The sequence below is a fragment of the Branchiostoma floridae genome, chromosome 18, assembly GCF_000003815.2.
Source record: "Branchiostoma floridae strain S238N-H82 chromosome 18, Bfl_VNyyK, whole genome shotgun sequence".
Lineage (NCBI taxonomy): Eukaryota > Metazoa > Chordata > Leptocardii > Amphioxiformes > Branchiostomatidae > Branchiostoma > Branchiostoma floridae.
The window spans coordinates 5,835,638-5,863,243 of NC_049996.1; the positions used below are offsets into that span (position 1 = coordinate 5,835,638).

General features: G+C 42.0%; 2 protein-coding genes across 2 annotated transcripts; one reads left to right on the forward strand and one right to left on the reverse strand.

Annotated features, from left to right (window-relative positions):
- Positions 1-2,309: 2,309 nt before the first annotated feature.
- LOC118406093 (NLR family CARD domain-containing protein 4-like) lies at positions 2,310-11,268 on the forward strand. Its single transcript, XM_035805954.1, has 7 exons — positions 2,310-2,399; positions 4,339-4,442; positions 5,362-5,484; positions 5,891-6,148; positions 6,718-6,768; positions 7,229-9,980; positions 10,910-11,268. Exons 1-7 carry the CDS (start codon positions 2,368-2,370, stop codon positions 10,977-10,979), a joined length of 3,390 nt encoding a protein of 1,129 aa, XP_035661847.1. The 5' UTR covers positions 2,310-2,367; the 3' UTR covers positions 10,980-11,268.
- Positions 11,269-16,696: 5,428 nt separating this feature from the next.
- Positions 16,697-27,007, reverse strand: LOC118406031. Its single transcript, XM_035805886.1, has 16 exons — positions 26,254-27,007; positions 25,073-25,208; positions 24,225-24,321; positions 23,862-23,949; positions 22,589-22,741; positions 22,092-22,353; positions 21,791-21,939; positions 21,375-21,596; positions 21,006-21,197; positions 20,655-20,782; positions 20,493-20,537; positions 20,256-20,365; positions 19,599-19,786; positions 19,069-19,386; positions 18,655-18,787; positions 16,697-18,251 (listed from the first exon to the last, which is right to left on the reverse strand). Exons 1-16 carry the CDS (start codon positions 27,005-27,007, stop codon positions 17,864-17,866), a joined length of 3,363 nt encoding a protein of 1,120 aa, XP_035661779.1. The 3' UTR covers positions 16,697-17,863.
- Positions 27,008-27,606: the final 599 nt, after the last annotated feature.

The following is a 27,606-nucleotide window of genomic DNA, read 5'->3' on the forward strand; positions in this document are numbered from 1 at the left end:
TATCAGCGGGAGTCATGGTGACAATGGAAGGACAGCAGTTGAACATAATGTCGCTCCCCATTTCAAAAAGTGGGTAACTCACACATGTGGACAGCGGTCCGAAAGACGCCCACATCTGGTTCGAGTTAAGTAGATTACAAAGAGGTTGTGAAACGAAGAAGACTGTTCGATTGATGTACCAACCTGATGAAACTATTTACGGTATTACATCCATAATAAAAACAGCTACAGCGAAAAAAAAATAACGTACATCATTTCCCAACGGAGTACAGACGACATGACAATCCACATGCGATTTCGGCATACGGAACATAGAGAAATAGGTGCGAACACTCAACGCACAAAGTGATTACAATACTCTGTTACTGGAGGTTACCCTCTGGACAGTGTCACAGAGTAACAAGTGATCGTAGGTAACATAGTCTGTGCCGTCGGTCTGGTATATGTTGGTTGTTTTGTCTTCTTTGGTATGTGACGTTGTGCTTATATCCTATAATGATTCTTTTCATGGTGTAAAATATATCGTTTTATTTAAAGTTGCTTAATATGTCTGTGTCATGTGATTCTTAATGTTAAAAACCTGGTATGGATGGATTGTGAGGTATGGATTGTGACTCGGATAACATGTGGTCAACATACCAAATATCATGGCAATCCATTCAGAGGTTCTTGAGTTATACTGACCACAAATATCCGGAAACACAAACACAAACACACAAACACAAACAGACACACACACAGACACTTTTTCATGGAGATAACTACTTTACCTTTATATACAGATAGCGTGTAAGATTCAACGGAGTGTGCCCGATTTCTGTAACTAATCATATCAATTGTTTTCTATGCAACATTACATGAGTTGATTGTCATCTAGGCTTTAACCTGAAGTGCGATACCTATCAATTCATATATTCTATTAGATTGAAAGTGTTGTTCTTTGGTAGGTCGGATTTGTTTATACAGTATATCAACACCGCATTCCGACACATGTTGGATCTGCATTATACTCACTCCATGTTTGTCGAAAAAAAATCTATTCAAACTTTTACAAAGATAATTAGGTTATGGAAAACTTCAATATTTGTATAGTTCACTTTCCCACAGTGTAATTTTTTGTTTATATCGGTATTATGGAGATTGTCTGTCTGGCTTGGTTTTTGTCGAATATTGAGGGACGGAAGTTCGACCCTCCAGCTGAATACTAATGAACTCAGCAAACAAGTGGGTAATACCGACCATTAAAGGCAAGTAAGCAAGGTGAAAATCAAGATCTACTGGATTTCCACAAGCACCCCTCCCCCAATACACATTTCATTGTTTCAAACCAGATGTGCATATTAGCCCTTATTGTTATGTTTACTAGGTTGTTAAGCTTTATCCTATACCTCTATTTTGTACTTTGTGTAATAGTTGTTGCCATACATTGTACCATGTTCAATTGTCGTGCAATAAAGTTCTTCTCTATAAATTTATCATTATGTAAGGCTCACACCAAATACAGACATAAGTCACATGACAAATCGATGTAAGGGAGTTGTTTAGACCAAGTAACCAATCACGGGCTTAGTTTCTGTGATCAGCTTGCGTGACAAGATTCAAATGTTCTCAGTTGCAGCCAGGGGTTGAAATTAGTAGTCACGTAGTTTAGTCCTCACTGTAGTGCATTGTAGTAATATTAGCCGTATTTCTGCAACTCTCTGTAACCGTAACTTGACATTTGCAAGTCTTGACATGTGTTGACCATTGTATACTGTAGACAATTGTATTTAGCCTTGTACATTGTAGTGTGGATTGTGAATTTAATGTACAGCAAAGATCAATACACAACGACACAAACCCGGCTTGGCGTCATTTATATATAGTACAGTTATAACTGTTAGCTCCTATAAGATAAAGAACCCTACCGCTAGACCAAAAAGTAACAGTTCAATCATTTCAAAGTACGAAATTTCCTCCACCAAAAAATTCCTTCAATAACGTTTCAATTGCAGATGGTAACGTTAGCAAAGTCCATTGAGATTTACCAAGGACTTCATATACAACAGGCTCTGCCTCTGAGGCGTCGCCAAAAATGGTTATCGTGTGGTTCCTTCCACGGGTCAGTCCATTAAAGTCCACCTAGAAGGAGGCAAAAGTCTACTGGTAATGTGTCTTATTACGCTGTTTGGAAAAGTGAATACTAAACTCACACTATAAATGTAGGTTAAGTATATATTACTTAATAGACATTTGATTTTTCTGGGTAAACGTTCTGTTTAATTTTGACATATATCACCCCCGTTGTTGAACAGACTGTTCAGGTCCAAGATGGCCGAAGGCGGAAGTAACTGTTAAAAGGTGCTCGAAAGTTTCTTTCAAAAGTTGATGGAAGTTTTCTGGGGACAACCATGCAGAAAGTAAGTACAGTTACCGCCTGTCGACTGTTCAGTGTTTCAAAATCCACCAGGTAATTCTGATTATTCGGCAAAATAACCTATTCTAACGGTCCGTATTTTAGGTCCAAAGTGCAAAGAGTCTGCAAATCGAAGTAATGGGATGGTACTTTTACTTACTGAAAATGGTTACGGCAGCCTTCTTTTGCCCTTAGACCATCACGGAAAAATTGAAACAGAGTTTAATATTTGCGCTATAAGAGCAAATAGAGATATGTAAGTTACTTAGAACCGAACACACTGTTGGTTGGTGAAGTCATACACGGTCATTGTACAGGGGTCAGCCTAAACACCACAAACGACCACAAACGACTCTAATAAGCAGTGCATTTGGGGCAACGACCTTGTGTACGCTCTGGGGACATTTATGAATTAAAGAAATGCAGCAAGTCTTACGTATTCAACAGTTGTTTTGAGTTAGTCCAGTTTCAAGATTAATAAAAGCATTTCTTGGCCACCATTTTGGATCGTGTGTTCTTGCATTTGAGGCTCAGAAACACTTAGTATACAAGTTTCATAAGTTGACAATGATCGATAGAATTGCGTTAATAGAATCTATGAACCAACAGCTTCCATAGTTTTATCGTCCTGTCGTCTATGGAGCCGAGGAAGGTATTGAGAGCTTCGTTCCGCATGCAGACTGCTAGCATGGGCGATCCAACATGGCCGCCAAGAATTGCTTCGATCTTGAAACCGGCGGACTAACTCAAAATAACTGGTGAATACGTAGGGCTGTCTGCATTCTTTAAATTCATAAATGTATAAACATTGTCTCAAGTGCGTCACACAAGGTCGTTGCCCCATATAGACTGCTTATTGGAGTCGTTTGTGGTTGTTTGTGGTGTTTAGGCAGACCGTATGTACAGTATATACGAAGGCCCATACATACAATGTGGAGCCTATACACATGAGGCTTTTCATTGACGTCATACTAAATATAATTTGAATAATCCGACGACCATGTTGGCGGGTAATTGAATTAAGCAGCTGCAAGAGCAATGATATTAATCCAACATGGCGCAGATACTCAAGAGAGTTTTCAACAGAATTTTAATGTAGACAAGGGGAAAAGAGGAATGGATGGATGGATAATTTGATTATTGCACTTCAATAAAAATATTTTGCAGCCAGTCGGCTGAATTGCATGTTTTTTACATGTCCGTTGTTGAACTTCCAGTCAATTCCTGGTTTGATGTTTCTTATGTTCACCTCTATTCAGAGAACATTGTCTCTGAGGTACAGTTACTAATACCTGAGTATTGGTATTTTTTATCACCAGTCTTGTTGGTATTGGGCGGACCGTCTACTCTCTCTTCATAGCCAGGGGCTGAATTGCAAGGAACTTTCATATTGCTATTATCACAAGGGTCTGGATCATCTGCAATTCAGTGCTATTTCAGGTGATCTCAATACAAGAGTAATTGTCCCAGGGGCAGGCCATTGGACTGTAAGCTCTAAACCGCTCACACCAGGACACCACTTTTTTTATAAGTGTACTGGGTACTGGGTTTCAATCATTAATGTGCTTGAGGTGTGGCTGTCCTCAAGCAAGGGATCCCAAAACACTCTGCACAAACTAAGTAGAAGCATAAGCTGCATAATTGTTTGAGACCAAGTTTGGTAGAAGTTATTTTATTGGACCAGTAAGCCGCCAAGCGTGTGAAAGCCTGTTGATATAATCTCAGACTGTTCATGTTCAACTATTCGGAAACTACAGGTCATATTCTGCTTTGTTTGTCTTGTATATATTGCCATATATTGATTTATATCTAAGGCATATGCTTGCTTACTTGATTAAGGCGAGTCCTTCTGGCCTCGAGTAATATAGGCACATAGTAATATTGTTTCAGGTGTTGTTGCCACGTACTTGTACCTATAGCTAACACACACCTGTCTGTTCCAGGTGCTCGTATAATCATCACGTACCTGACACTTGTTTGAGTCACCTGACACTTGTCATCATGGCTGAGGGACAATGTACAACGGGTCACTCATGTGAAACTGCAGGTGAGACCAGCTGTGTTTAGTTCACTGAAGAGCTGAGATAATCCTTCGTGACTGGTCGTGAAAGAGAGAAGACAGACATTATGTACAGGTATTACAGGTTCATTGTACCGGGTAAATTCCCCAAGCTCTTTTTGACAAGCACAATGAATAGTGGACCACGGCTCCACGTCATGTCTTAATACCCCCTTCACATTAGGCGCGATTCGATCGGACGATGAGTCTGCGAGCTCTAAATTACGAGGAGGCATGACCCTGACGGGAAGGGGGAACTCAGCCATTTCTTCGTCCGCATCAGGGTCATGCCTTCTCGTAAATTAGAGCTCGCAGACTCATCGTCCGATCGAATCGCGCCTAATGTGAAGGGGGTATTAGGACAGCAACCCTCATATATATATCTATAGCAGATGTGTTGGGTGAGCGACACTGCCAGAATTGTATGATGGCTTTTAGTTCAAGAGGCAGAGACACTTAGACTACACAATCTACACTGACTAGTGCTAAATCTTGAGAGTTACAGGTCATCTGAGGTGAAAAGAATTTTGGGTTTAAGGTCCACAAAAGGAACTTTCTTGTCTCCTTGAAGGAGTTAAATGCTGTATTTACACAGATCTACACATTATCTTAGGAAAGAGTGACAAGATGATGAAGGTGCCATCTATAAACTATATATTGTTCCACCAGAGGTCACAAGAGGGACATGATCTGTTTTCATCTTAATGTTGAAATGCTTCAAAGCTGAAGTTTTAGTGAGTTATTACAAACATCAGATGTGCAAGCAAGGATGCTAACATAAAATTACATAATTGTTCATCCTAAATACCTCAAAACTCAATGAATTCTAAAGCATTAAATGGCAGTGCTACTTTGGGATCAGTGAAATTAATAGTTCTAATGCTTCGTCTTCATCTCTCTGAGACAGGCTCACCTCAAACTTCTACCAGCCAGCTGAAGAGGAAGGGGGAGGATGGAGAAGGGTTTCCTGGGAATAAGAAACCAGCTCCTTTTGGAGAGGAAGGGACACCAGTGGGAGGTTCCATATATGGTATGTTATAATTTATATTACAATGTAATTTTAGAGTGAATGTTCCAAAGGATGATATCTAAAGCTAGCTGTAAAAGTGCAAATATGCAGACAAATGTATTTCAGGCCCTAGTAGCAGTATTGCCATTATTAATTTGCAGAAGTAAAAGAAAAGCATATACTGTAAATGCATTTAAGTTTGCGGGGATTTAATTTCACTGTAGCAGGAAAAAGGACTTTTCGTGGTGGTTTTAAGTTTGCAGTGAAGCGGCCACCGCAAAATCCGCGAACATTAAACCACCGCGAAATTTTCTGCATTTACAGTATTTATCTTTGAATGAAGTGATGATGAACATCATATGCAAACATGATGTTGATGGCAAGTTATTCTGATTCATTAAACCATACTTTTTATGTCACTTTGCAGGGGTTCATAAGTACTTTTATTACATCAAAGAAAAGGTGAGCTCAGACTGGAAGGACCTGGCCTTCCATCTTGGGTTTGAACAACCCGACATCGACAACATCGAAGGGAGAAACCGAGATGACAAGTCTCGCTGTATGGACCTGTTGGAGGAATGGCTGAAGCGTAACGGAGAGAGAGCCACCATAGAGGTCCTGATGGAGGCTCTGACTGAGGCAAACCTGCAGAGTGTTGTGGATGGGATAAGGAAGGAGTTACTTGGTAAGAAGTATTTGTAATAAATATTCCCAGCATTGAGTTTGTAGCTTTCATCATTATGCACATGGAAAACATAGTTTCATTGCACTGGTATGTACCAAAGTGCTGTATTTTGTCATAGAAAAAAAATATATTAGGGGCAATAAAACCTGATGACGTCATCAATATGGCCCCCAAAAATCATATTTAGAATTCTTTCATGACCATCTATCAATATTCGTTATGGCTCCATTCTTTCTTAATTCATTGATGAGAAAACAATGGAAGATTAAAATGCCAATTCAGCCAACCTAAATACCTTAGTTTTATCAACTGAGTTTAAAGTTACTACTGGTAAGATTACATCATTCTGAAGAGTTCCAACCTCTTAAGATTTTTTGCTCCTCTATTATTTTAAAGATATTAAACAGGAGTGATGCTGGATCAAATCATTGTGACTCGGTTAACATTCACTTTTGAGAAATCCTGAAATCGTCCAGTGTGTAAATCCCCTAAGATAGATGTTTAGACGGTTTTGTATCTTTGGTGAAGAAACATTGATCACGTATCAGACCTATTCTGTCTATTTCCAGAAGTGGCCTCTCCAGTTGGAGCTACAGGAACAGAGTCGTCTACATTGACAGGTATGAATCAGGCAATTTCAGAGTCTAAATCAGATTTGACACAAACTCTCATCTAAGTCTATACTGCTGGCAGGTTCTATGATGTACAGTTTAGTTTTAAATCTATGTTTTAAAAGTTTACCAGAGCGAACTATATATAAAGAATAAGTCCTTGGTGTCTTGCTATAATGGAAAGCAGTGTGTTTGGTGAGTACTGCCAGGACATTAGGTAGAGTGTTTCCTTACAAAATGGAAGGAAAAGGCTTGGTGAGTAACTTGTATAAAAATGCAAGGTACCTGTATCTGTGCAAGTACTATAATTCACTCACTGCTATACTATAATTGCAGATCAAACTTCTAAAACTTGAGGCTTGTCCTCTTATGTATCATGATGTTTTGTGTTTGCACTTTTATGAACTGTAAGTAATTGTTTTCTTCAGTTGGTTTCAAATCTTGCACAGTGTCCTAATTTATATTCCAGATGTGTTCCAGGAGTCTGTGAAGAAGTACTATGAGTTGAAACTGTCTCACTTTAAGCCTCTGATCTGGAATGACAACTTCACACTTTCCCTCAGCGATGTTTTCACCCAGTTAGAGTTGATGCGAACACCAATGGGACAACAAAGGAAAGAACTGAAGTCATTAGACGACTTGCTTAATCCAAATATAACAGGACTGTCCAAAGCACCAAGGTGTATTCTGATTGATGGTGAAGCCGGAGGGGGAAAGACAACATTTCTGTCAAAAAAAGCACTGGAAGCTGTCTCACAGAAAACAGAGCTGGGTAGGCAGCACAACATTGTCCTGTTTATCCGACTTCGAGAGGTGAGCAAGGGGGAGACCATAGAGGAGATGGTGTGGGATCAGTGCGTTCCCAAAAGGAAAGATATTAATGTAGAGTCCATTGAAGCAATCCTTGAGGAAAACGAGTCCAGTGTGCTCTTCCTCCTAGATGGGTATGATGAGCTGCGGCCTGAGGCCAGGACTGCCAGTCAGGCCATTCCCAAACTGCTGTCTGGCAAGTTGTACCCTAACAGCACGATTGTGATCACCTCCCGACCCTCAGCAGGAGTGCAGCAGCACACCCGGCCAGACTGTCATGTGCACATCATGGGCTTCTCTGATAAACACGTTGAGAAATACATGCGACAGTATTTCACTCTTGTTGGGAAGCAAGAACTGACAAAGGCACTTGCTGAACATGTCAAAGATAAATTTTTGAACACTTTAATCTATACACCAATCTTCTTGATGTTCATCTGTGTGTTGTGGGAAGAGGACCAACAGTTAGTGTCTACAGGAACAATCACAGGCCTGTATGACAACCTGCTGACATGTCTGGTTAGAAAGTACTGTAAGCGGGAAGGAGTGGACATGCCAACAGAAGGGCTACCTACAGAGGTTGCTGAGTCATTACTGCAGCTTGGCAAGCTTGCACTGGATGCACTGCTGAGGAACGATACCATGCTTGATCTTACAGAAGTAGAGAGAGAAAATGTGAATTGGAAGTTGCTGTTAAAGCTGGGTGTGGTCTCCTTGGAGGATTCTTCCTCTAAGTTGCATCCTAGGAAACAGCTGAACTTTCCCCACAAGACCATGCAAGAGTTCCTGGCTGGACGGTATGTCGCTCGTGCTTTGGTGAGCCAAGACATTGTAGAGCTGCTACAGCTCACCTCTATAGCAAAGGCACTTGAACTCAGCAACCTGCTTCAGTTCACGTGTGGCTGTGAGTCACGGGCAGCACAATCTGTGATGCAAGAACTGAGCAATCTTAGTAAGAAGGAGTTTTCTCATTTACAACCAGATGACTTTCAGGGGTCCCACCTACCTGTAAAGCAAGAGATAGGAAGATCAGTTGAAACGTACAAGAAGTTCATTTTGGTCTGCCTAAATCTTCTGAATGAAAGAAAAGAGCTGGATGTACTACATGCTGTCAGCAGAGCCCTGCCAGTTGTAATTATCGTCATGGACCACATCTGGCACAGTAAACAGAGTGATGCATTGAATTATTACTTGAAAAACATCCAATCATCACATCTTCCCGATAGAATGGTGCTAGAATCAAGAAGTGTGAAAGCTTTTCAGTGCCTGGAACAGCTTTTCACAACCCCCATTCCTGGCTTAAAGTTAGACCTAAAACTTAGCAATGTTCTGACATTTTACTCAGCTGATGAAACAGCCAGACTGGTCTCAGTTCTGAAGAATGTGCCTTGTCTGAGGGCACTGGAACTGTCATACTTAGAGGTAACGCCATCATCACTCCAGCCTCTTTTGTTTGGGTTCAGCCACGTGTCTCTGTTAGAGGAGCTAGATCTTATGCTACGACTTTGTGATGCTGAGATGGAATTCCTGCCGGTTGTGCTGTCCAGTTTTCCACACCTGGCTGTACTTCGTGTTGGAGAGACAGCTGCTGGCATGGCTTCCCTGGCTCCACACATGCGCCACCTGGTGAGACTGAGAGAACTGTGTATCCACAGAAGTGATATCAGTGACACTGATACAGAGTCTCTTGTTGCTGTCCTGCCCACCTTCACAGCGATGCAGGTGTTGGTGCTTGTTTGGACTGGTATAAGTCCCACAGGCATGTGCATACTAGCCCCTGCTCTGTGTCAGCTAACCAGACTTATCAAACTGGACTTAAGTCATAATTATAAAATAGGAGACCCTGGGTTGGAATGTCTTTCAGCTATCCTCCACCACCTCACAGCCATGAAGGTGTTGGTTCTCACATCGACAGGTATCAGTGACAAGGGAATATCATCTCTGATCAAGGCTTTGCCTCACCTGGAGGAACTACAGGTGTTAGATGTGAGTAGCAATGACATAGGAGACACTGGGATTGTCTCACTGGTGCAAACACTCTGCCAGCCAAGCACTTTGGACACAGAGCAAAATCCGCCTGGTGACAAGAGTCTGACCGCAGACCCCACACTACAGGTGCTGAAAATCGGGTGGAATAAGAGAGTAACAGGAGCCGGGCTGGGGAGGGTCACACAGCTCATCAGTGCACTGCCGGCACTGATCTTTCTGGACATATCTGGAGAGTCCTGCACTATTGGTCACACGTACACACCCGTACACCTGCCGGACACTGCAGCCATGGCGCTGGCTGAGGCTCTACCCAGACTCCCTGCCCTGGAGGGGCTGGCTTTGATGCACATCTCCATGAAGCCTGCAGGGTTCCAGGCTGTGGTGCATGCTGCTGAGGAACACCCAACACTGGAGAGGTTACAGTGAGTTATATTGGTTTGGGCATACTGTACTCTAGAGTAGCTTAGAAATGTAAGGTGTAGCAAGATACTTTTTTTCAAGTAGCAGCTGAGTAACAGTTACTGTAGTGTAATGTGGCTTGACTACAGTTCACATTTCAGAAAGTATTTGATAAAATTATAAGTGGTAAGATATGTGTCTTGTTTGTTTTATGACGATTTCCATTAGGCCACAGTAAGTAAATTTTATGGATGACATCCTCTGCAGACTGCAAAAATAGTGCGATAGGGCAAAAAACAAGATGGCTACATTTTCAAAAATAGGTACCATAAAGTTGTGATGAATGTTGTAACAAGAATTAAAGGGACAAAACATGGTATCAGAGCCAACAAGACATTCATTCCTGTATTCAAGACAGGTACTGGTGTGGTTAAAGTGACACTAGTGTGGTAGACTGGCATCACCAACAAAGTTGGTAACCACACTCAAGGCTTCCATATTGGTGTCACTTTTACAACTATCCAACATAATAAGTTTCATTTCTCCAACTACAGTCCTGGGTACCTCGCAGGTGCCACTCCTACAGGAGCAATTATTAGGCTACAACAGAAACATATTTGCTTATTTTGCTACTTTATCGTCATGTTGACCATCCCTGCAGAAGAAAAAAATTCTTGTTTTTCTTCTGAAATCAGGTGAAAATTAATGTGCGCGCTGATGTCATCCATAAAAATTACTTGCTGTGGCCTTAGTGTACGTTATCATGACACTACTCTTCCTGGAGTCATACATATATAATGAGATATAAGCGAAATACATGAAATGAAAAACAACTTAACAACTTGTCTTCTTAATATAGACCTGTTAGCTCTTTCACTCACACTTTCTGCAGATGTTATGATGACATGTTACAGTAGCTTTTGATTTATTCTTCTTTTTTTTTCATTTTCAGCTACTGTAATATTGGAGTCAATGTTCCTGAAGGGGCAGACACCACAGCCAGCTGCCTGAAGTTGAGCTGAGTTCCCAACATGCTGAGCTGTCCTGCAAATGGTCTCAGCTGAGGTCAGCATATTGTATGTAAATACAGAGGTAATAGCCAGTACTGAAGTTGGGGACATAGATAGAGAAGTTTATTTTGTTTCCATTCAAGATGGAAGGAGCTTCCAAATACAATATAAAATGTATTGTATCCATCCTAAAGCCACAGTGCATCAGCATGTGTAAAGTGTGGGGGCCACAGGTGAAACTGCAATGTAGCTTTTGGCAAAATCTTCTTAGAAGATTAACTGGACCATGGAAAACGTATTTCTATTTAATACGTAGGTAGCTAAGACAGAGATGTACATGATGAAGTGCAAAATATGCAAATTGGGACTTAATTTGCATATCTAATGAGTAGAATCTATATTTGTAGTGTTTTTCATTATAGGACTCAAATACATGTACATGAGTTTGTGGTAAGTGGAACAGCTACAGATATAATGCATATAAGTCCTTAATTACCTCCATGAAATGTCATGGAATGGAGGTTATATTTTCTGTTATGTGTCTCTGTCTGTGTAGAAGATTACTCAAGAACGGCTGGATGGATTGGTTTCATACTTGTTGTGTTGGTGGGGTGTGATAAAAGCTCGAATCGATGAGATTTTGGGCGCCGTATCTGTCGTTATAATCGATGTAATAATATCAGAAATCACCCCTATATTTGAGATATATTGGTACAGGCATCGTGCTTTATGTGTTTGTTAATGGGCTTAGCTGCAAGCAGATAGTGAGGTGACAGCTGTTTGGGGAACCCCCAGTAGTTTTATTTATGTCTGCTTAGTACTGTTTGAAATATTTGTAACAGTTGGCACAGTAGTTTTATTTATGTCTGCTTAGGACTGTTTGAAATATTTGTAACAGTTGGCACATTAGTGCTGCTGTTTGCCAAGCCCAACATTCTAGAACATCTGTTTTGGGAGGCGGACAATTTTGATTGTGATAATAAATTGCATGTATCATTGTATGTACTTGTGCGTTTGGGGACACAGTGTGTTATATTTCGTTTGTGTTGTTAGAGGTTTTGTGGTGCGCCTTGCGTAACGCGGGAGTTTCGTTAGTATGTAATTGGATGTATGACATATCTAATATGTGGATGTGTTAGGTAATCCCTTATCTGAAAAGTTGTTGCGTATAGCAACTGGTTAGGGTAATGTAACAGTTAACTCCTTAAAGCAACTGTTTCCCGATGCTGGGCAACTGTTTCCCGATGCTGGACAATTTGAATATGATAAATAACTTTGTATTTAGCCACTTGTGCCTTTGGGGACCTGGTGTGTTATACTTCGTTTGCGCTGTTAGATTTTGTGCTCCGCGTGGCTTATGCTGATGTTGTGTTGGTAAGTACTTGCATTATTATATATCGGGCATCAACTTGTCCCCGTATCCTACATGTAGGTATTGGTTGACGGATATTTCATGTCCTTTTGGTTGTGTTGATGATGTGTTTGTATCCTGTATTGTATTTCTTGTATTTCATTATTGAATTTGTCATATGTCATATGACAAAGACAAAACATACAGTTGCGATTTTACCCAGTATGTAGAACATAATGCCTGTCTTGGAAAATGAGTGGTTACTGTCTGTGGTATTTGCACCTATATTTTGTTCCCGTTTGCGATATTGATATATGGTTTGGTGTGCCCGGTGTACACAGTCGCCCTACGATGCACGTTGATTCCTTGGTTTTCTCGTCTGTGTACAAGATTACTCAAGAACGGCTGGATGGATTGGTTTTCATACTTGTTGTGTTGGTAGGGTGTGATGAAAGCTCAAATCGATGAGATTTTGGGCGCCGTATCTGTCGTTATAATTGATGTAATAATATCAGAAATCACCCCATATCTGCGATATATTGGAACAGTCATCGTGCTTTAAGTTTAAGTGTTTGTTAATGGGCTTAGCTCCAAGCAGATAGTGAGGTGATTTGTTTGACAGCTGTTTGGGGAACCCCGAGTTTTTTTAATATGATAATTAGTTTTATTTATGTCTGCTTAGGATATCATGGAGATGTGAAACGTAAGTATAATTGTAAGAAGTTGAGGTACATTTAACGGTAATGCTTAACAGGTATGGATGTCTCACATACTGTACTGCTGCTTTGAGTGACATGGTGATTAAAATGCCATTAGGTCCTCTCATCTTAGATGGGTTGGGTGTCAGAAGTTTTATGGGCGATACAGATGTTCTGATTTCGTTACAATAAGGGACAGTTGTTAGTTGTCTCTTTCGTAGCCAATGGTACTTGTTTTTTAGCAGACGGGGTTGGCGCCAAGTATTGATCTTACAGTTGGTGTAGGGCTGTCAGAGGAAAGTGTGCATCTCGTTTTTGTACCATGTGAACAGCTGATGTTATGACATATTGGTGGAAAATCAAATCACCATCTGACTAAAGTTGGCCACATCCCTTCTTCTTTCTGAGTTTCCCAACTTCCTCCCACCACACCGCTCTGTGGCACATAGTCGAACCTCAATAATGCTGACAACCTCAGACAGTTTAAATGCCAAAAAACATCAAGCTTAAGGAACACTACGCTACCATATGCCATTAACCTCTTAAACGCACATTACACAATTAAGTGTCACATTTTAATAATTACTAATCAGATGGACATCCTCTGTGTCATTTAATAAATACACCACTACTTTCCCATAACATTTATAACCATTACTCTCAAATACAACCGACTATAAACATACATACCATCCACAAAAAAGCAATAAATATTTCATGGAGGTATGAGGTCCCCGAACTCTAGTTTCCATATTTTTAATCAATGAAAAGGTGCCATAATTCTTCTAAGTGGTAAAAGGTTTGACTTTTAAGATTGTGACAGATGTAAGTTGCTCAATGTTTTTTTTATTGCTCAATGTTCAATAACATCAAAAGGATGTATATTCGATGTGAATGTTTACATGTATATTCATTGAATTCTTGTCACAGATTGTCATTAGATCTAAACTCCAGAAAGGAGTGCTGTTTTCAAATAGATAATGTTTCAATGAATAAATAATCAGCCGATATCTTTTCAGAATTGCACTTGTGGTGAATTACGCACTGTGTGTTTGTAAAAGAACAAGGCACTCACTAAACCCATACAGACCCTGTCCATGCATGTCCCAGCTTCCGCAAGGTTGGCGAAATGACGCACAAAGTTATTGAAGCATGTTAGGCCTTTTGAAAATGAACGTTTTGTATCGGTTCACTATTGGTTGAAATTCTTTTTCCGACAGTGCTCTTTGTTATATGCGGAAAAAAGACAGTCCATGTCTACAGGATGAAGGTGAATATTTGCGCTACAGAAATAGTCCAACAGCAGAGCTGAGGAAAATATTAGACGAATTGTGCAGATTTGGTGAACACAAAATCAAAGATATTACGTATGGGTTTGGTATTGACCGTCATACTTCTCCTTGATATTAAATGCGACACACAGACACACTTGTTCATGGTACTGAATATCAGACACAAGCCCACCTTTTTGTTATACTAAACATCACATACACACACGCAGGGCCACAGGCACACCTGTCCTTGGTACTGAACATCACACACAGACGCACCTGTCCTTGGTACTGAACATCACACACAGACGCTTCTGTCCTTGGTACTGAACATCACACACAGACGCACCTGTCCTTGGTACTCAAATCACACACAGACGCACCTGTCCTTGGCACTGAACATCACACACAGACGCACCTGTCCATGGTACTGAACATTACATACAGACACACCTGTCCTTGGTACTGAACATCACACACAGACGCACCTGTCCTTGGAACTGAACATCACACACAGGCGCACCTGTCCTTGGTACTGAACATCACACACAGACGCACCTGTCCTTGGAACTGAACATCACACACAGACGCACCTGTCCTTGGTACTCAAATCACACACAGACACACCTGTCCTTGGTACTGAACATCACACACAGACGCACCTGTCCTTGGAACTGAACATCACACACAGAGGCACCTGTCAGTTGTTCATGGTACTGAATAGACGCACCTGTCCTTGGTACTGTTTTTGTTTCACTGAACATCGCGTACACATGCACACACACTGTCCATTGTACGGAATGTCACACACAAACACACCTGTTCATGGTACTGAATATCACACACAGATCCACCTTTTTGTTTCACTGAACATCGCGTACACACGCACACACACTGTCCATGGTACTGAACGTCACACGCAGACACACTTGTTTATGGTACTGAATATCACACACAGATCCACCTTTTTGTTGTACTGAACATCACATCGCGTACACACGCACACACACTGTCCATGGTACTGAACGTCACACACAAACGCACCTGTCCTTGGTACTCAAATCACACACAGACGCACCTGTCCTTGGTACTGAACATCACACACAGACGCACCTGTTCATGGTACTGAATATCACACACAGACACACTTGTTCATGGTACTGTACATCACACACAGACCCAGCCTTTTGTTATACTGAACATCACATACGCACACACACACACACACACACACACACACACAGTCCATGATACTGACCATCACACACAGATGCACCTGTCCTTGGTGCTGAACGTCACAAATAGACACACTTGTTCATGGTACTGAATATCACACACAGATCATTTAAGTCTTTAAACCCTTACATTATGATTTTTTTTCCTGGTGGTAGCTGAGGGGGATTCAGATGTAGCTTTATTTTGTAACATTTAAAAAGCGTCGCCTGGCAGTCCACAATGGCAGTGCACTTATTTACTATCAAAGATATAATTGTTAAAGCTTGTGGAAAATTTACTTGGAATGTATTTCAGAGCATACAATTGCAGTGCTAGTATATATTGCCAGACGACGCTTTTAATTCATGATCTAAGATCCTTTTGCAGAAGATCATCTACTTCTGACAAAAATCGCTTGATGCCTGTTCTAGGTGCAGAACAAACACACAGACAGACACACCCAAACCTCCATCACCATATAAATCTTTCTGTGCGCGAGGTTTAATTTAAACTGGATAGACCTCTCACGTTTAGCTTATATGCGCTCCCTTACGTTATATGTTGCGTTTTTCTGTTTAATATACGGTATGTATAATCTATTTCGAACCGCGGTTTATGCAAAGAAGGGGAGACCTCTTCCATTTAGCTTATTTGTTGCCAAGACGTATATTCAATGTTGCGTATTTCTGTAAAACATACGACAAGATTAATCTTTGAATCCGCGCAGTTTAATCGCACAAGGGGAGACCTCCCCCGCTTAGCTTATTTATGTCTCTATATATAAACAATATACACACACATACATACACGTACAGTAACCTACGAATCGCAGAAATAACAAACGCCCATTTTGTGCGTACGTTTTAATATAAAACGCTCGCTTTTTAACATTTTAGTGTCTTGCAAACATGTTCAAGAATGGTAAGCATGCACGTATGAAATCAGAAAAACCCTGCATGTGACATGTGTTCGTTGTTTTTAACACAGCTTTGTCAGCAACGTCTTGTATAGGATCCAAGCTGCCTGTTACTAACGATATCGTTGCTGTAATTGCAACAGTTATGAAATTATACCCATATATATGAGTTATATTAATATGATAATGACACACATTGTCCGGTCATGCTGTTAACAATAACACACAATCTAATAGTAAATTCCTAATAAAGTGACAGAGTAAATGAAACAGTAGCTAAAATGCAACAGCTGGATGTTTTCTGTTGGTCTTTGTCAGTAGGCCTAGCCGTTTGCAATAGCCATCGGCTAGTTAGGCATCCCAGGCTGTACATGTAGTTCCTTCCAAGCTGTTGGCTAGTTAGGCATCCCAGGCTGTACATGTAGTTCCTTCCAAGCTGTTGGCTAGTTAGGCATCCCAGGCTGTACATGTAGTTCCTTCCAAGCTGCTGGCTAGTTTGGCATCCCAGGCTGTACATGTAGTTCCTTCCAAGCTGTTGGCTAGTTAGGCATCCCAGGCTGTACATGCGTAGTTTCTTCCAAGCTGTACCATTACCAAGAATGTAAGTAAAGCTGTCACAGTTTGGCTCCAGGGTTGTGTGGGTGTGTTTACACAACGGATCGATACTTGAAGTGACAGAAGATATAAATGGAACAAGAGTCTATGTAATACGACGATTTTTTTTCTGAAGAAAACGCAAGGTATTCACAAGAAGGTCACTCTTTTTTGGGTCCTTATCTATGTTTGGGGTCAACCCCAGGACACACTGAAAACACCCGACGGCCACATGCTCTTCCTAGTTGGACGAATATAAAGATAAATAAACATTAAAGGTACTCAAAGTCAGGAGCAGTAGAATTTTTTGTCAAGATCAAAAATATTCGGATTGACAAAACATTTAATATGTTATCCAATTCAGTTTATAACTAGAAAGGCCGACATTTGCTCATAAGCAAATACACCATATTTCAATCCATCTCTTTGACCTACTTAAAACATCATCCCACTGCAAAATTGGTTTAAAAAAAGTTGCCCCCATACTAGAATGGACTCCTCCATAACACCCTTATCTATGCATCATTAACCACTTTCCCATTCCTTGTGCTAAATCTACTCCCATACCAAATTTCAGATCAATCTGCTTTTTTTGTGGCAAATGTACCAAAAATATTCATTTTTGGTCAAAAACGGCAAAAATACCATCCTTAACAGCTTTAACGTGTGATAGAGTCCTGTGGGCACCTTCACACCAAATTTCAGGTAATTTGGTTTTAGTACAAAGGCATAGGAGCCAAAACTATACATTGTTTGTCAAAAAAGGGGGGAAATTCTGCATAACTCCACAAAAAACAACACATTTCAATCCATGTATGGATGTACACTGTGTCTGTATTCTCTCTTTATAATTACTTGGTCAGATACATGGTCATGGGCACGGCCACGGCAACGCTGATGACGTACAGGACAAGGCACAGTCTGTCCAGGACCTTGGTCAGCAGGGTGTAATCGGACACCTCCGGCTCGTTCTTCACCGCCTTGGTCAGCTCCTCCACGCTGTGGATCAGGTTACTGAAGCCAGAGGTCATGGCGGCCTCCAGGCGGCTGGGCGGGCCGGACGGCTGGCAGGGTGTCCCGGAGACATCAGCGGGGGTCTCTACGTTGGCCTCCGCCACGCCATCGGCAGGGGCCACGCGGTTGGTCCGCTTAGGCCAGGCCAGCTTCCCGCCGGTATGACCTGTCTCTCCATCGTCGCTCGCAGCCTCCTTCTCTGTAAGGTCTCCGAGAAGCAGGAACCTGTACATCAATACGAAGGAACTATGGTGATTAGGATGTCTACATTCATTCACATACACAACTATTATGGATAAGTGCATGCTCTAGCGTAAAGGTCGCTTTATAGAGGATGTACTGAACAAAATGTTGTCACCAGGGTTCCTCCACGACAAAATCAGTTGAGTCTGCCTGCTGTGGAGAAGAATATTCTTTTCTTGATTTCATGCTTGCTATTGCAGATGAAATTTAAATAAAGCTGCCAATCGGATTCGGTTAAGCTTCGCGTCGTTCAGCGCAGCACCAAGTGTGAAAAGCTATTTATAACTTAAGCCAACAAGCATTGACAACCATCAAAAATATGGAAACAAGTCGCGATGTAAAGGGCTTCGTACAGAGTTTGCTTTTTTAGTAGATGAGTACGTACCCTGCCATGTAGCGGAGGAAGAAAGTCTTCGCCATTGGAGACAGGCCCCCCTCCTTGTCGTGGAGGGTGATGATGTAGATGGTGAAGAACAGGAAAAGTCCCATCATCGCCATGTACACGACGATCAGCGATGCTGTAACATCACCCGTGGTTAACAGTTACCGGTATGTTCCATGACATCAGATTAAAAAATATCAGAAAACGAGGTCCTTGAATCACGACCTAATTGACATGTTCCTGGACTGCGTTTTTCTACCAGTTCTTTCGGGCCCTCAGAACGGCTGCTGAGGAGCTACCGAAATGTCGGCCAGGTGCAAGAACCTACTGTTCCAGTTTCCAGAATACAAAATTAATCGAACTATTTTGTGCTCAAATAGCAATAGACAAAAATAAGGACAGCACAACTTTCCTCACCGAAAAATGGTAGCGCCCCTTTCACAGGAAGTACATCCGTGACAAACACGAGAGACACGACCATGGAGAGCAGGATGGTCACTCCGAAGGAGATCCGGTCTCCCTTGTCTATGGGCATGACGAAGGTGATGGTCATCAGCACCGCCAAGATGACGCAGGGGGCAACAGTCGTGGCGATGTGGAACAGCGGGATCCTCTTAAGATGAACAGCGAAGCACGCCGTCTTGTTGCCTTCTGTGAAGATCTTGTCCTTCCGCTTCCATTCGCCCTCCTGTTGAGTTGGAGACCAGACGTCACAGGTACTTTCCCCTCCGCATTCTGTATTTCACAAATCATTTTTATACATTATTTATGTTCTAAATTCCTATGCAATTTTCGCTACGGAATTTTTGGCAACCTTGCTGCTACCTTCTAAATGCCCATACGTTACTGACTAGCTCATACCGCCTTTGTGAAAGCATCTTTGTGCATTTCAGGATTCCATTATAGCATGAAATAAGTCCTTTCATCGAATATTTGCAAAACCTTACCGATGGTGTGCCTGATCGCAGAGGACACAGAGAAACAGATGTGGCATTCCATGGTGTCGGCAGGGAAGAGGAACGGGTCTGCATCACAGATGGTGCTGGTCAGAGTCTCCACCCTCCATGTTACCGTACCGTCAATGGTGATCAGAAGCGGTACGTCCTTCGGCAGTCCCGGGTACGAAGGATCAGCACTGTGGAAAATCAACAAAGTCTCATCATTTCTCAGTTTTCTGACAACCCTTGTTTCCACGCCTCGTTCTTGTACTGTCCAATCATGGTTGTGTTGCACTGAAGTAGAAAAGTTGCAATATTCTGGTAAAATAACATTCCTTGTATGTCTGGAAAAAAGTAATCTGCAATCTTAATCTTGTTAGTTAAAAAGACAAGACTTTCTGCGAAAATCTACATTGTTACGGCGCCAAAATACCCTTGTTTACCTGCTATCTACCAGAATGATAGAACTGCTCGCAGAATTGTCTTCAGGGTCGTCATAAATATTGGTCGTGTTCATATTGGACTAAGGTTTAATCAACAAAATCATTGTTTGCCTGTTAAGATTGCCATCTAAATTCATTAAATTTCTGGAAATATGATAAAAAAAGATTTAGCAAGGTTCCATCTTATCCCATGATAAAAGTTTAAGAAGAGACTACTACATACTTCCTCTTCAGAGTAAGTGTAGGGATCCAAATGCTGCTGCCCGGGACGCTGATGGTCTCGATGTTCCTGTAGTACTCTGGCTCCCATTTCAGCCGGCTGTCCTGCCAGGTCTGAAAGAAAAGAAAATATATTATAACAATAGAAAGTTTATAACAATTCATAACAATAGAAACTAAACCTCTCCATGAAGAAATGGCAGAATTATATATTTTCTGAAATTTACTTGGCTCAACTTACGAAGTCAATGACTACAGCAGCAATCAGCAGCTCTCGTTTTTCGTCCTGAAATAAAAGTCACAGCATTGATTAGTTGATTGTTTGTTTTTTATCCTTTTGTTGTCTAGTTGTGGTAAACAACACAGATTTTTAAGTGTGTTATATATAGATGCTTACACTTACCAGGTCGACGATCTGTTCCACAGAGCCTTTGAAACTGATGACGGACAGGGATCGGTTCTCAGTCTTAGGTGCCTGGTTTGGGCTGTACACGACGAACAGATCCTCTTCCAGCTTCCCCCTGATATCCACTGAGGAAAGGAGAAGTATACGCCCATCGTTATTTAGAAGCCCAAAATACTAACGGAAGAAACTTTCAACTTATCGTACGACAATGATCGATTTCTATACCCATATCTCGTCTTTAAAATACTACACTGTAGATAAAGTCTTTACCACTTCCCTACTTTTTCAAATTTGTATATTAGATTAATCAAATTGCTATCCTATACTGCCAAAGTCTACAACAATCACCTGAACAGCTGGGCTTGTCATCAGGTTCCCAGATCCCTCCTTCAGTACACCTCATGTCGCTGTAAGACCCGTTCTCCAGGGAGTACCCCACGTCGCAGGTGTACGCCACCTTTTCTCCCACGTTGTAGAACCTTTTGACAGGAATTCTCTTTCCGTAGTTTGGAGGACCCAAGTCCCAGCAGCCGACAACGTCTGGGTTACACGTTAGAAAAGGCAATAAAAACTATCCATCAATAAACATACATACATACATGACAACATGACATTATCGAGGTTTTAAAGGCCCTAGAACCAAGAAGATCGATTTAAGTGGCCTGGTTTAAGTGGCATGGTGCAGAGGATGTCTCCGAACTTGGCAATACAACTTACTGCACGGAATGACGTCACACTCCTCCTGGCTGCCATCTTCCACCAGACAAAATGGCCGCTCGTGACCGGTAGGGTTGCGGCAGTAGTTGTTCTCCAGGTTAGCCCAGGGATACTCGGTCTTGTAGAAACCGGCCTGCGCAGTGGACCACTCCACACATTCTACCCCGGAAGCAGTTTTACTCCATGCACCGCGGTAGTTTATGCCGCTGCCATGGTAGCAAACTGGGAAAGATAAAAATGACCATACATCAGTACTTTATCATATATTGTTCTACATAATGCATTACTGAATGTGTGGTAAAATCAAACTTTCTGATCTATGATGTGATTGTGCAGGAAATGGTGACATCTAAGCGACGTAACGATTTGAAGTGCTACTGTAAAAGGAGAGCAGTGAATATAACCGTCCTCCTGACCTTCATTGTTCTTCGTCTCTGGTTCAGGGTTCCAACAGGCGTGCGGTGGTGACGGAAACAGGTCACAGGTAGGGAACCGGTTCTTCAACCGGTCATCAGCCATGTGGAGGACTTCCTCACACCAAGAGCGGCATGGTACCAGTTGCGTACTACAACAGTTACATGTAATAGAAAAAACGCAGATTTAGAAACACCCTTCAAAGATCAAAAACGAAAGACAAATGAAGGCAATTTTTGAGCAAACATCTTTATCGCAATTTTGAGGATGAATGACCAAGTGAAACGCAAAACTTTTACTCACATGCACGAGGTCTTGTTGTCTCCGTGTAGAGATGAAGAGCAGAAAGTGTTGTTGTCTTCGTAGAGAAGACATCGTGGGAAGATGACCGCAGATGCGAATTCCCGGAACCCAGGATGTCGGTTCTCTGTGTTGCTGCTCGAACTGCTGAGAAAGTCCACGGCAGAGGAATTCAGTATCTCCTTGAACGTCGTCTGGCCCAGCTGATTCGGCAGCATCGCAAGTCTGCCGCCGAGGTTGAGATCCTCAGGAGTTGACAGGCAAACTGAAAAACATAACATTATCGAGATATTGCTTTGAAAATCAAACAAATGACATGACATAAATATTGACAGGGGGTACTGACGAATAGGAAATTTACCGAACATGCAGGAAACGCTAGGTGAGAGGAGAGCATTCTTAAAGCCTCTTTGTTCACAGTGGTAACAATATGATTTCTTTCCGAAATACAATTTTACGAGCAACTGCATATACATTTATCAAGAACCATGATAACTTACCACAACTTCCCTCGTCACTCCCGTCTGTACAGTCTGTCAGCCCGTCACACCGCTTCCACGCCAGGATGCAGGCATTTCCATGTGCGCACTGGTGGTACCCTAGGGTACAGGGCCGTGCTGTGTGGGTCGAAGCTAATGTTGGTGTAGGCATCACTGCATGGCCAGGGCAGAAAAAAGAGCTTGTCTCTCTTTTTGGGTTACATATGGCATATATTTGAACATTCCAACATGAAATGCAGTGTAATTATAAACTGCCCACATTAATTATGCAAATTAGCCCATGATTTGCACGATTAGCATTCAATTATGTAAGGCAACTCTGAAGCTATCTACATTCCAAATATTATTAAGACCCACTCCCGAGTTATCCCCCTCTAAAGGGATGATGCAATTAACTACAAGCAACTAATTCCTAACATGCCTAACATGCCTCACAAATTTTGGGAATTTTCGAAAACCGTCGCTATCTATACTATTAGGCTAGCCCCTGAGGCGCCGCCAAAAACAGTGACAAAAAAACTGCTATTTTTATTAATGGGGAAAAGCTGCATTTTTTGTGCTGTTACGAAGGTTCAGAGTTCTTCAGACCAAGAGTTTCAAAGCTTCACTTTCAGCGCCATACACATGTCAGCTATACTGTATTCACTTTCTACATTTAGATTACATCACCAATCATTTGTCACCACCCTACCTCGGCCAGTGGGAAGGAGTTTAGGATGACGTCACCAAACGTCTGCCAACTTCTGCGACCTGCCAACCTACCCTTCCCACTGGGAGAAGTAACGATGACGTCATCTCTCAGAACGTCACACCTAACTCCGCATAGCCTCAAAAGCTACTCGGTAATGACCATGACCGCTGCTATGCTGCTAACTTCTGGCACTTAGCCCTGATCCTGAACATTACTCCTGTATCTCTGACAAATCATGAACTGTTTAGTTTGAAAAAAAACTTTCAGTTGCCCTGCTGTCAAACCTCAAACACAAACCAAAACATCAAAGATCCACAGTGTCTAGAATTATCTTGTTCGCAACCGCACACACGCACACACTCGTCCCGACAGAAAGTACAAGGTGAACCGTTTTCGAACAAAACCATGGTATCTGCAACCGCTACTCAAATACCAAATATCATGAAATTCCATCTACAGCTGCTCAAATTATATTAATTGACCTACATATAGCGTCACAATACTATTTCTACTCAAAATATAACCTTCTCGGCGAAGGTAAAAAGTACTTATTACCCGTATCTAAATATAGTTGTTCATCACCCTCCGAGGAGTCAGTGGACATCCAGCACCCGTTACTGGGGCAGGCAAACCGATAGTAGCGCCCAGTGTAACCATTGTAGACGTTGATCTGGAAAGAATTAGAGTTGAACATACATCAATAACTTCTCAATTACTATGAAAGTTGTTAAATGCATGTATGAGCAGACTTCATACAGTTGAAGCCAGTTAATTGCACAACGGATTACCGCAAACTTCTGTTAATTGCATAGAATAAAAATATCCCCAACCGGAGCGGTCCAGCTGGATAATTTCGCATTGTTGCATCATCCGGATAATTGCGTGAAATACAATGGCCAATGGGATGTGCTATCAAACTTGTACTGTACTTGCATCGTAACTCACCCAGGCTAGACTGAGCCAATCGCCCCCAGAAGTAGTAAGCAGAATCCCAGAAGGATCACCAAAGTTGGCCCCCGAAAAGGTTCGGTTGTACTTTGCCCTTTGACGTTGATGTTATGTAGGAGAAAGTCGATCATTGATTAATAAGTAGAGGAGAAATTATGATTGAATGTATTGAGTTTATTGATATCCCCTTTAGCTCAGGCTGAGCTAATCTTCCAGGGCTAGTACAATAAAAAACATACATCATATAAAAATACATACAGATACAATAACATACACTCAAATACGGATCAGAATTACATGTACATACGAATACATACATTAAAATACGAGTGAGGTCAGAGGACACATGTTATATACACTAAAAACCATTATGATCCGTAAAATTGGTCTACCATCCTCTTGAGACGGGAGGGGGGGGGGGTCTTTTGAGGCCATCACCAACTATGATGTCGTATAACGCCAGAACGGCTTATGCAAGAGCCACCAAATTTGGTGAGTTTTCCTACAATATTGTTGGCAACAATTTCAAGAGGTTTGACAAACTTTCCTTTTTTTGTTGCCATGGCAACCGTTTGTCAAAAATCGCTAATTTCGGTTCTAACAATGTATTTTTCACGTTTATTTGCTACATTACTGCTATTTTCTTACATAGATAAAATCTTATGTTATGTAGAATATCTTTCATGATTAGATATGCATAAATCATGCTAATTTGATGACGTCATCAGCCCAAATCCAAGATGGCGGACCGTATGACCAGATCAAGAAAAACTAGCTTATTATCCCTTAGAATTTGTAACTTAGCAAAAATGTAACAGCTAAGGTAACAACTTCAATGTACTTACCCACGTTCTGTGAGTCCGGTCACCGTCATCGACATACAGACGCCATCGCAAACGTCAGAGAGGATTTGCACTGTCAACGAATCCACAGTCCCAGCCCAACCTTCGTCACTCACTGCAATCGTCAGCCCGTGATTTACTGTTTGATGAAACATAATATAATTATATCATCACTTTTCCGATGGATATATAACCTGGGTGATATAAACCACATTCCATTCATGCGCCTAACTACATAGTACAAATCGTTAGCTATGCTGTTAACCTTTTTAGTGTGAATTTCAGATTGGTCTAAAGAATGGTCTCAAATATCTGATACATATGATACATACTTGTGCTGTAAACCTTGCTATATTTAAGTTGTTACCTTAGCCAAGAAGGTTATACTTTGGGTAAGGTGTTTCTTGTCCCAGTATGTAGGTCAATATCGTATAACTTGAGCAGCTGTGGATGGAATGTCATGATATTTGGTATTTGAGTAGCGGTTGCGTATACCAAGGTTTTGTACGAAAACGGTGCACCTGGCACTTTCTGTCAAGACTGCAGCGGGGCGAGTGTGTGCGTATGTGTATTTGCGGACCAGATAACTATTGACGATGTGGATCGTTTTACACTATATTTGATTGTTATTTAGGAGTTTGGAAAATGAGGGTCAAGTTCGATATTGGGCGTCCTGGCGACAAGTTGCGGTACTGCAGCGGAGGGTCAAAGTTGGCGTTAAGAGTAAGGTGCGTTTGGGCCCCATAGAGGCTTTTGGGGGACTTCAGACGCCAATTTTGTTTGGCAAAGAGTAACCCAAGAAAGGGTTGAGAAATCGCAATGATTGTTGGTTTTTAATAACTCAATAACGAAATTACGGCGTTTAAAAAAACGACTGGAAACAACACTAAGGCTTGAGTAAACAACAAGATAGACCAATGCAATTTTAAAAAGATGATGTAACAACAAATTTGGTAGCTGTAGATCAATCAAACTTGAAACAAAAGAGAGATATAAGCACTCTTAACTTCTGAACACGGAAATTCTTCAAATAAAATGACGGGGGAATCATAGATAATGGCGGGGAAAATTCTTTAACTATCTTTTAGAGGTCTCAAACTGTCTGAAACATGTGAACAAAAGTTGGAAACAGACAGACGCACAAAATCCAACAAAATTCGTAAAGTTCAATAGTCGTTCCTTACCGGATGGTAGCTCAGCGTTGATGCCCTGCAGAGTTGTACGTGCGGTGCTGGGCTGTAGAGTCGTGGTGCTGGGCTGTAGAGTCGCGGTCCTGGGCTGCACAGTCATGGTGCTGGGCTGCACAGTCGTGGAGCAGGGCGGCAGAGTTGTACGTGCGGTGCTGGGCTGCACAGTCGTGGTGCTTGCCTGCACAGTTGCGGTGCTGGGCGGTAGAGTTGTACGTGCGGTGCTGGGCGGCACAGTCGTGGTGCTGGGCTGCACAGTCGTGGTGCTTGGCTGCACAGTCGCGGAGCTGGGCGGCAGAGTTGTGCGTGCGGTGCTGGGCTGCACAGTCGCGGACCTGGACTGCACAGTCGCGGTGCTGGGCTGCACAGTTGGGGTGCCGGGCTGCAAAGTCGCTGGGCTGGGCTGCACAGTCAAGGTGCTAGAGTGCATAGTCGTGGTGCTGGGCTGCAGAGCTGTACGTGCGGTGCTGGGCTGCACAGTCGTGGTGCTTGCCTGCACAGTCGCGGTACTGGGCTGCACAGTCGTGGTGCTTGCCTGCACAGTCGTGGTGCTGGGCTGCACAGTCAAGGTGCTAGGGTGCATAGTCGTGGTGCTGGGCTGCAGAGCTGTACCTGCGGTGCTGGACTGCATGGTCGTGGTGCCGGGCTGCACAGTCACAGTTCGGGGATGCAAAGTCGCGGTGCTGGGCTGCACATTCGTGACGCTGGCCTGCACAGTCGAAGCTAACGTTGGTGTAGGCATCAGTTGCATGGTGAGGGCAGAAAAAAGAGCTGGTCAAAAAACTATGCGGGTTTCATTTGCCAGTTAACCGCCCTTGAAGCCGGCCGAACAACATTCCACTGACCGTCTGGCACCCTTGCTGACTGTTGTATTTAACACTGCAGCTAGGTGTCGCTGCTGCAATACGGTTAATGCCCTTAATCATGATTCGTCTCAATTATTCATGACCGGTATATATAGGTATATGCACTTATACACAACATTTGAAATATATATAATCTGTGATAATTTTAGAGTATACATGTCCTTTTGCATACTAAAAGAAGTCATTGCCTTCAAATACTTTATTCAGTAGGAATAGATTTCGAATCGATTTCATTTTTCTCCTGATTTATCTATTCAATTGATTATCTATCTAATTTATGTTTCTTTCCTTATTTGTTAAGTATGCGATTCTGTATACCACCGTTTTACTTTGTTTGAATTAGCCTTCGGGCTTGGTCTTGCGACAAAGTTATTATTACTATAGTTATATATATATATATATATATATATATATATATATATATACCTGCATTACATGCATGGAAAACGTACACAAAGCCTCCTGTAACGGAGAAGCTCAAATG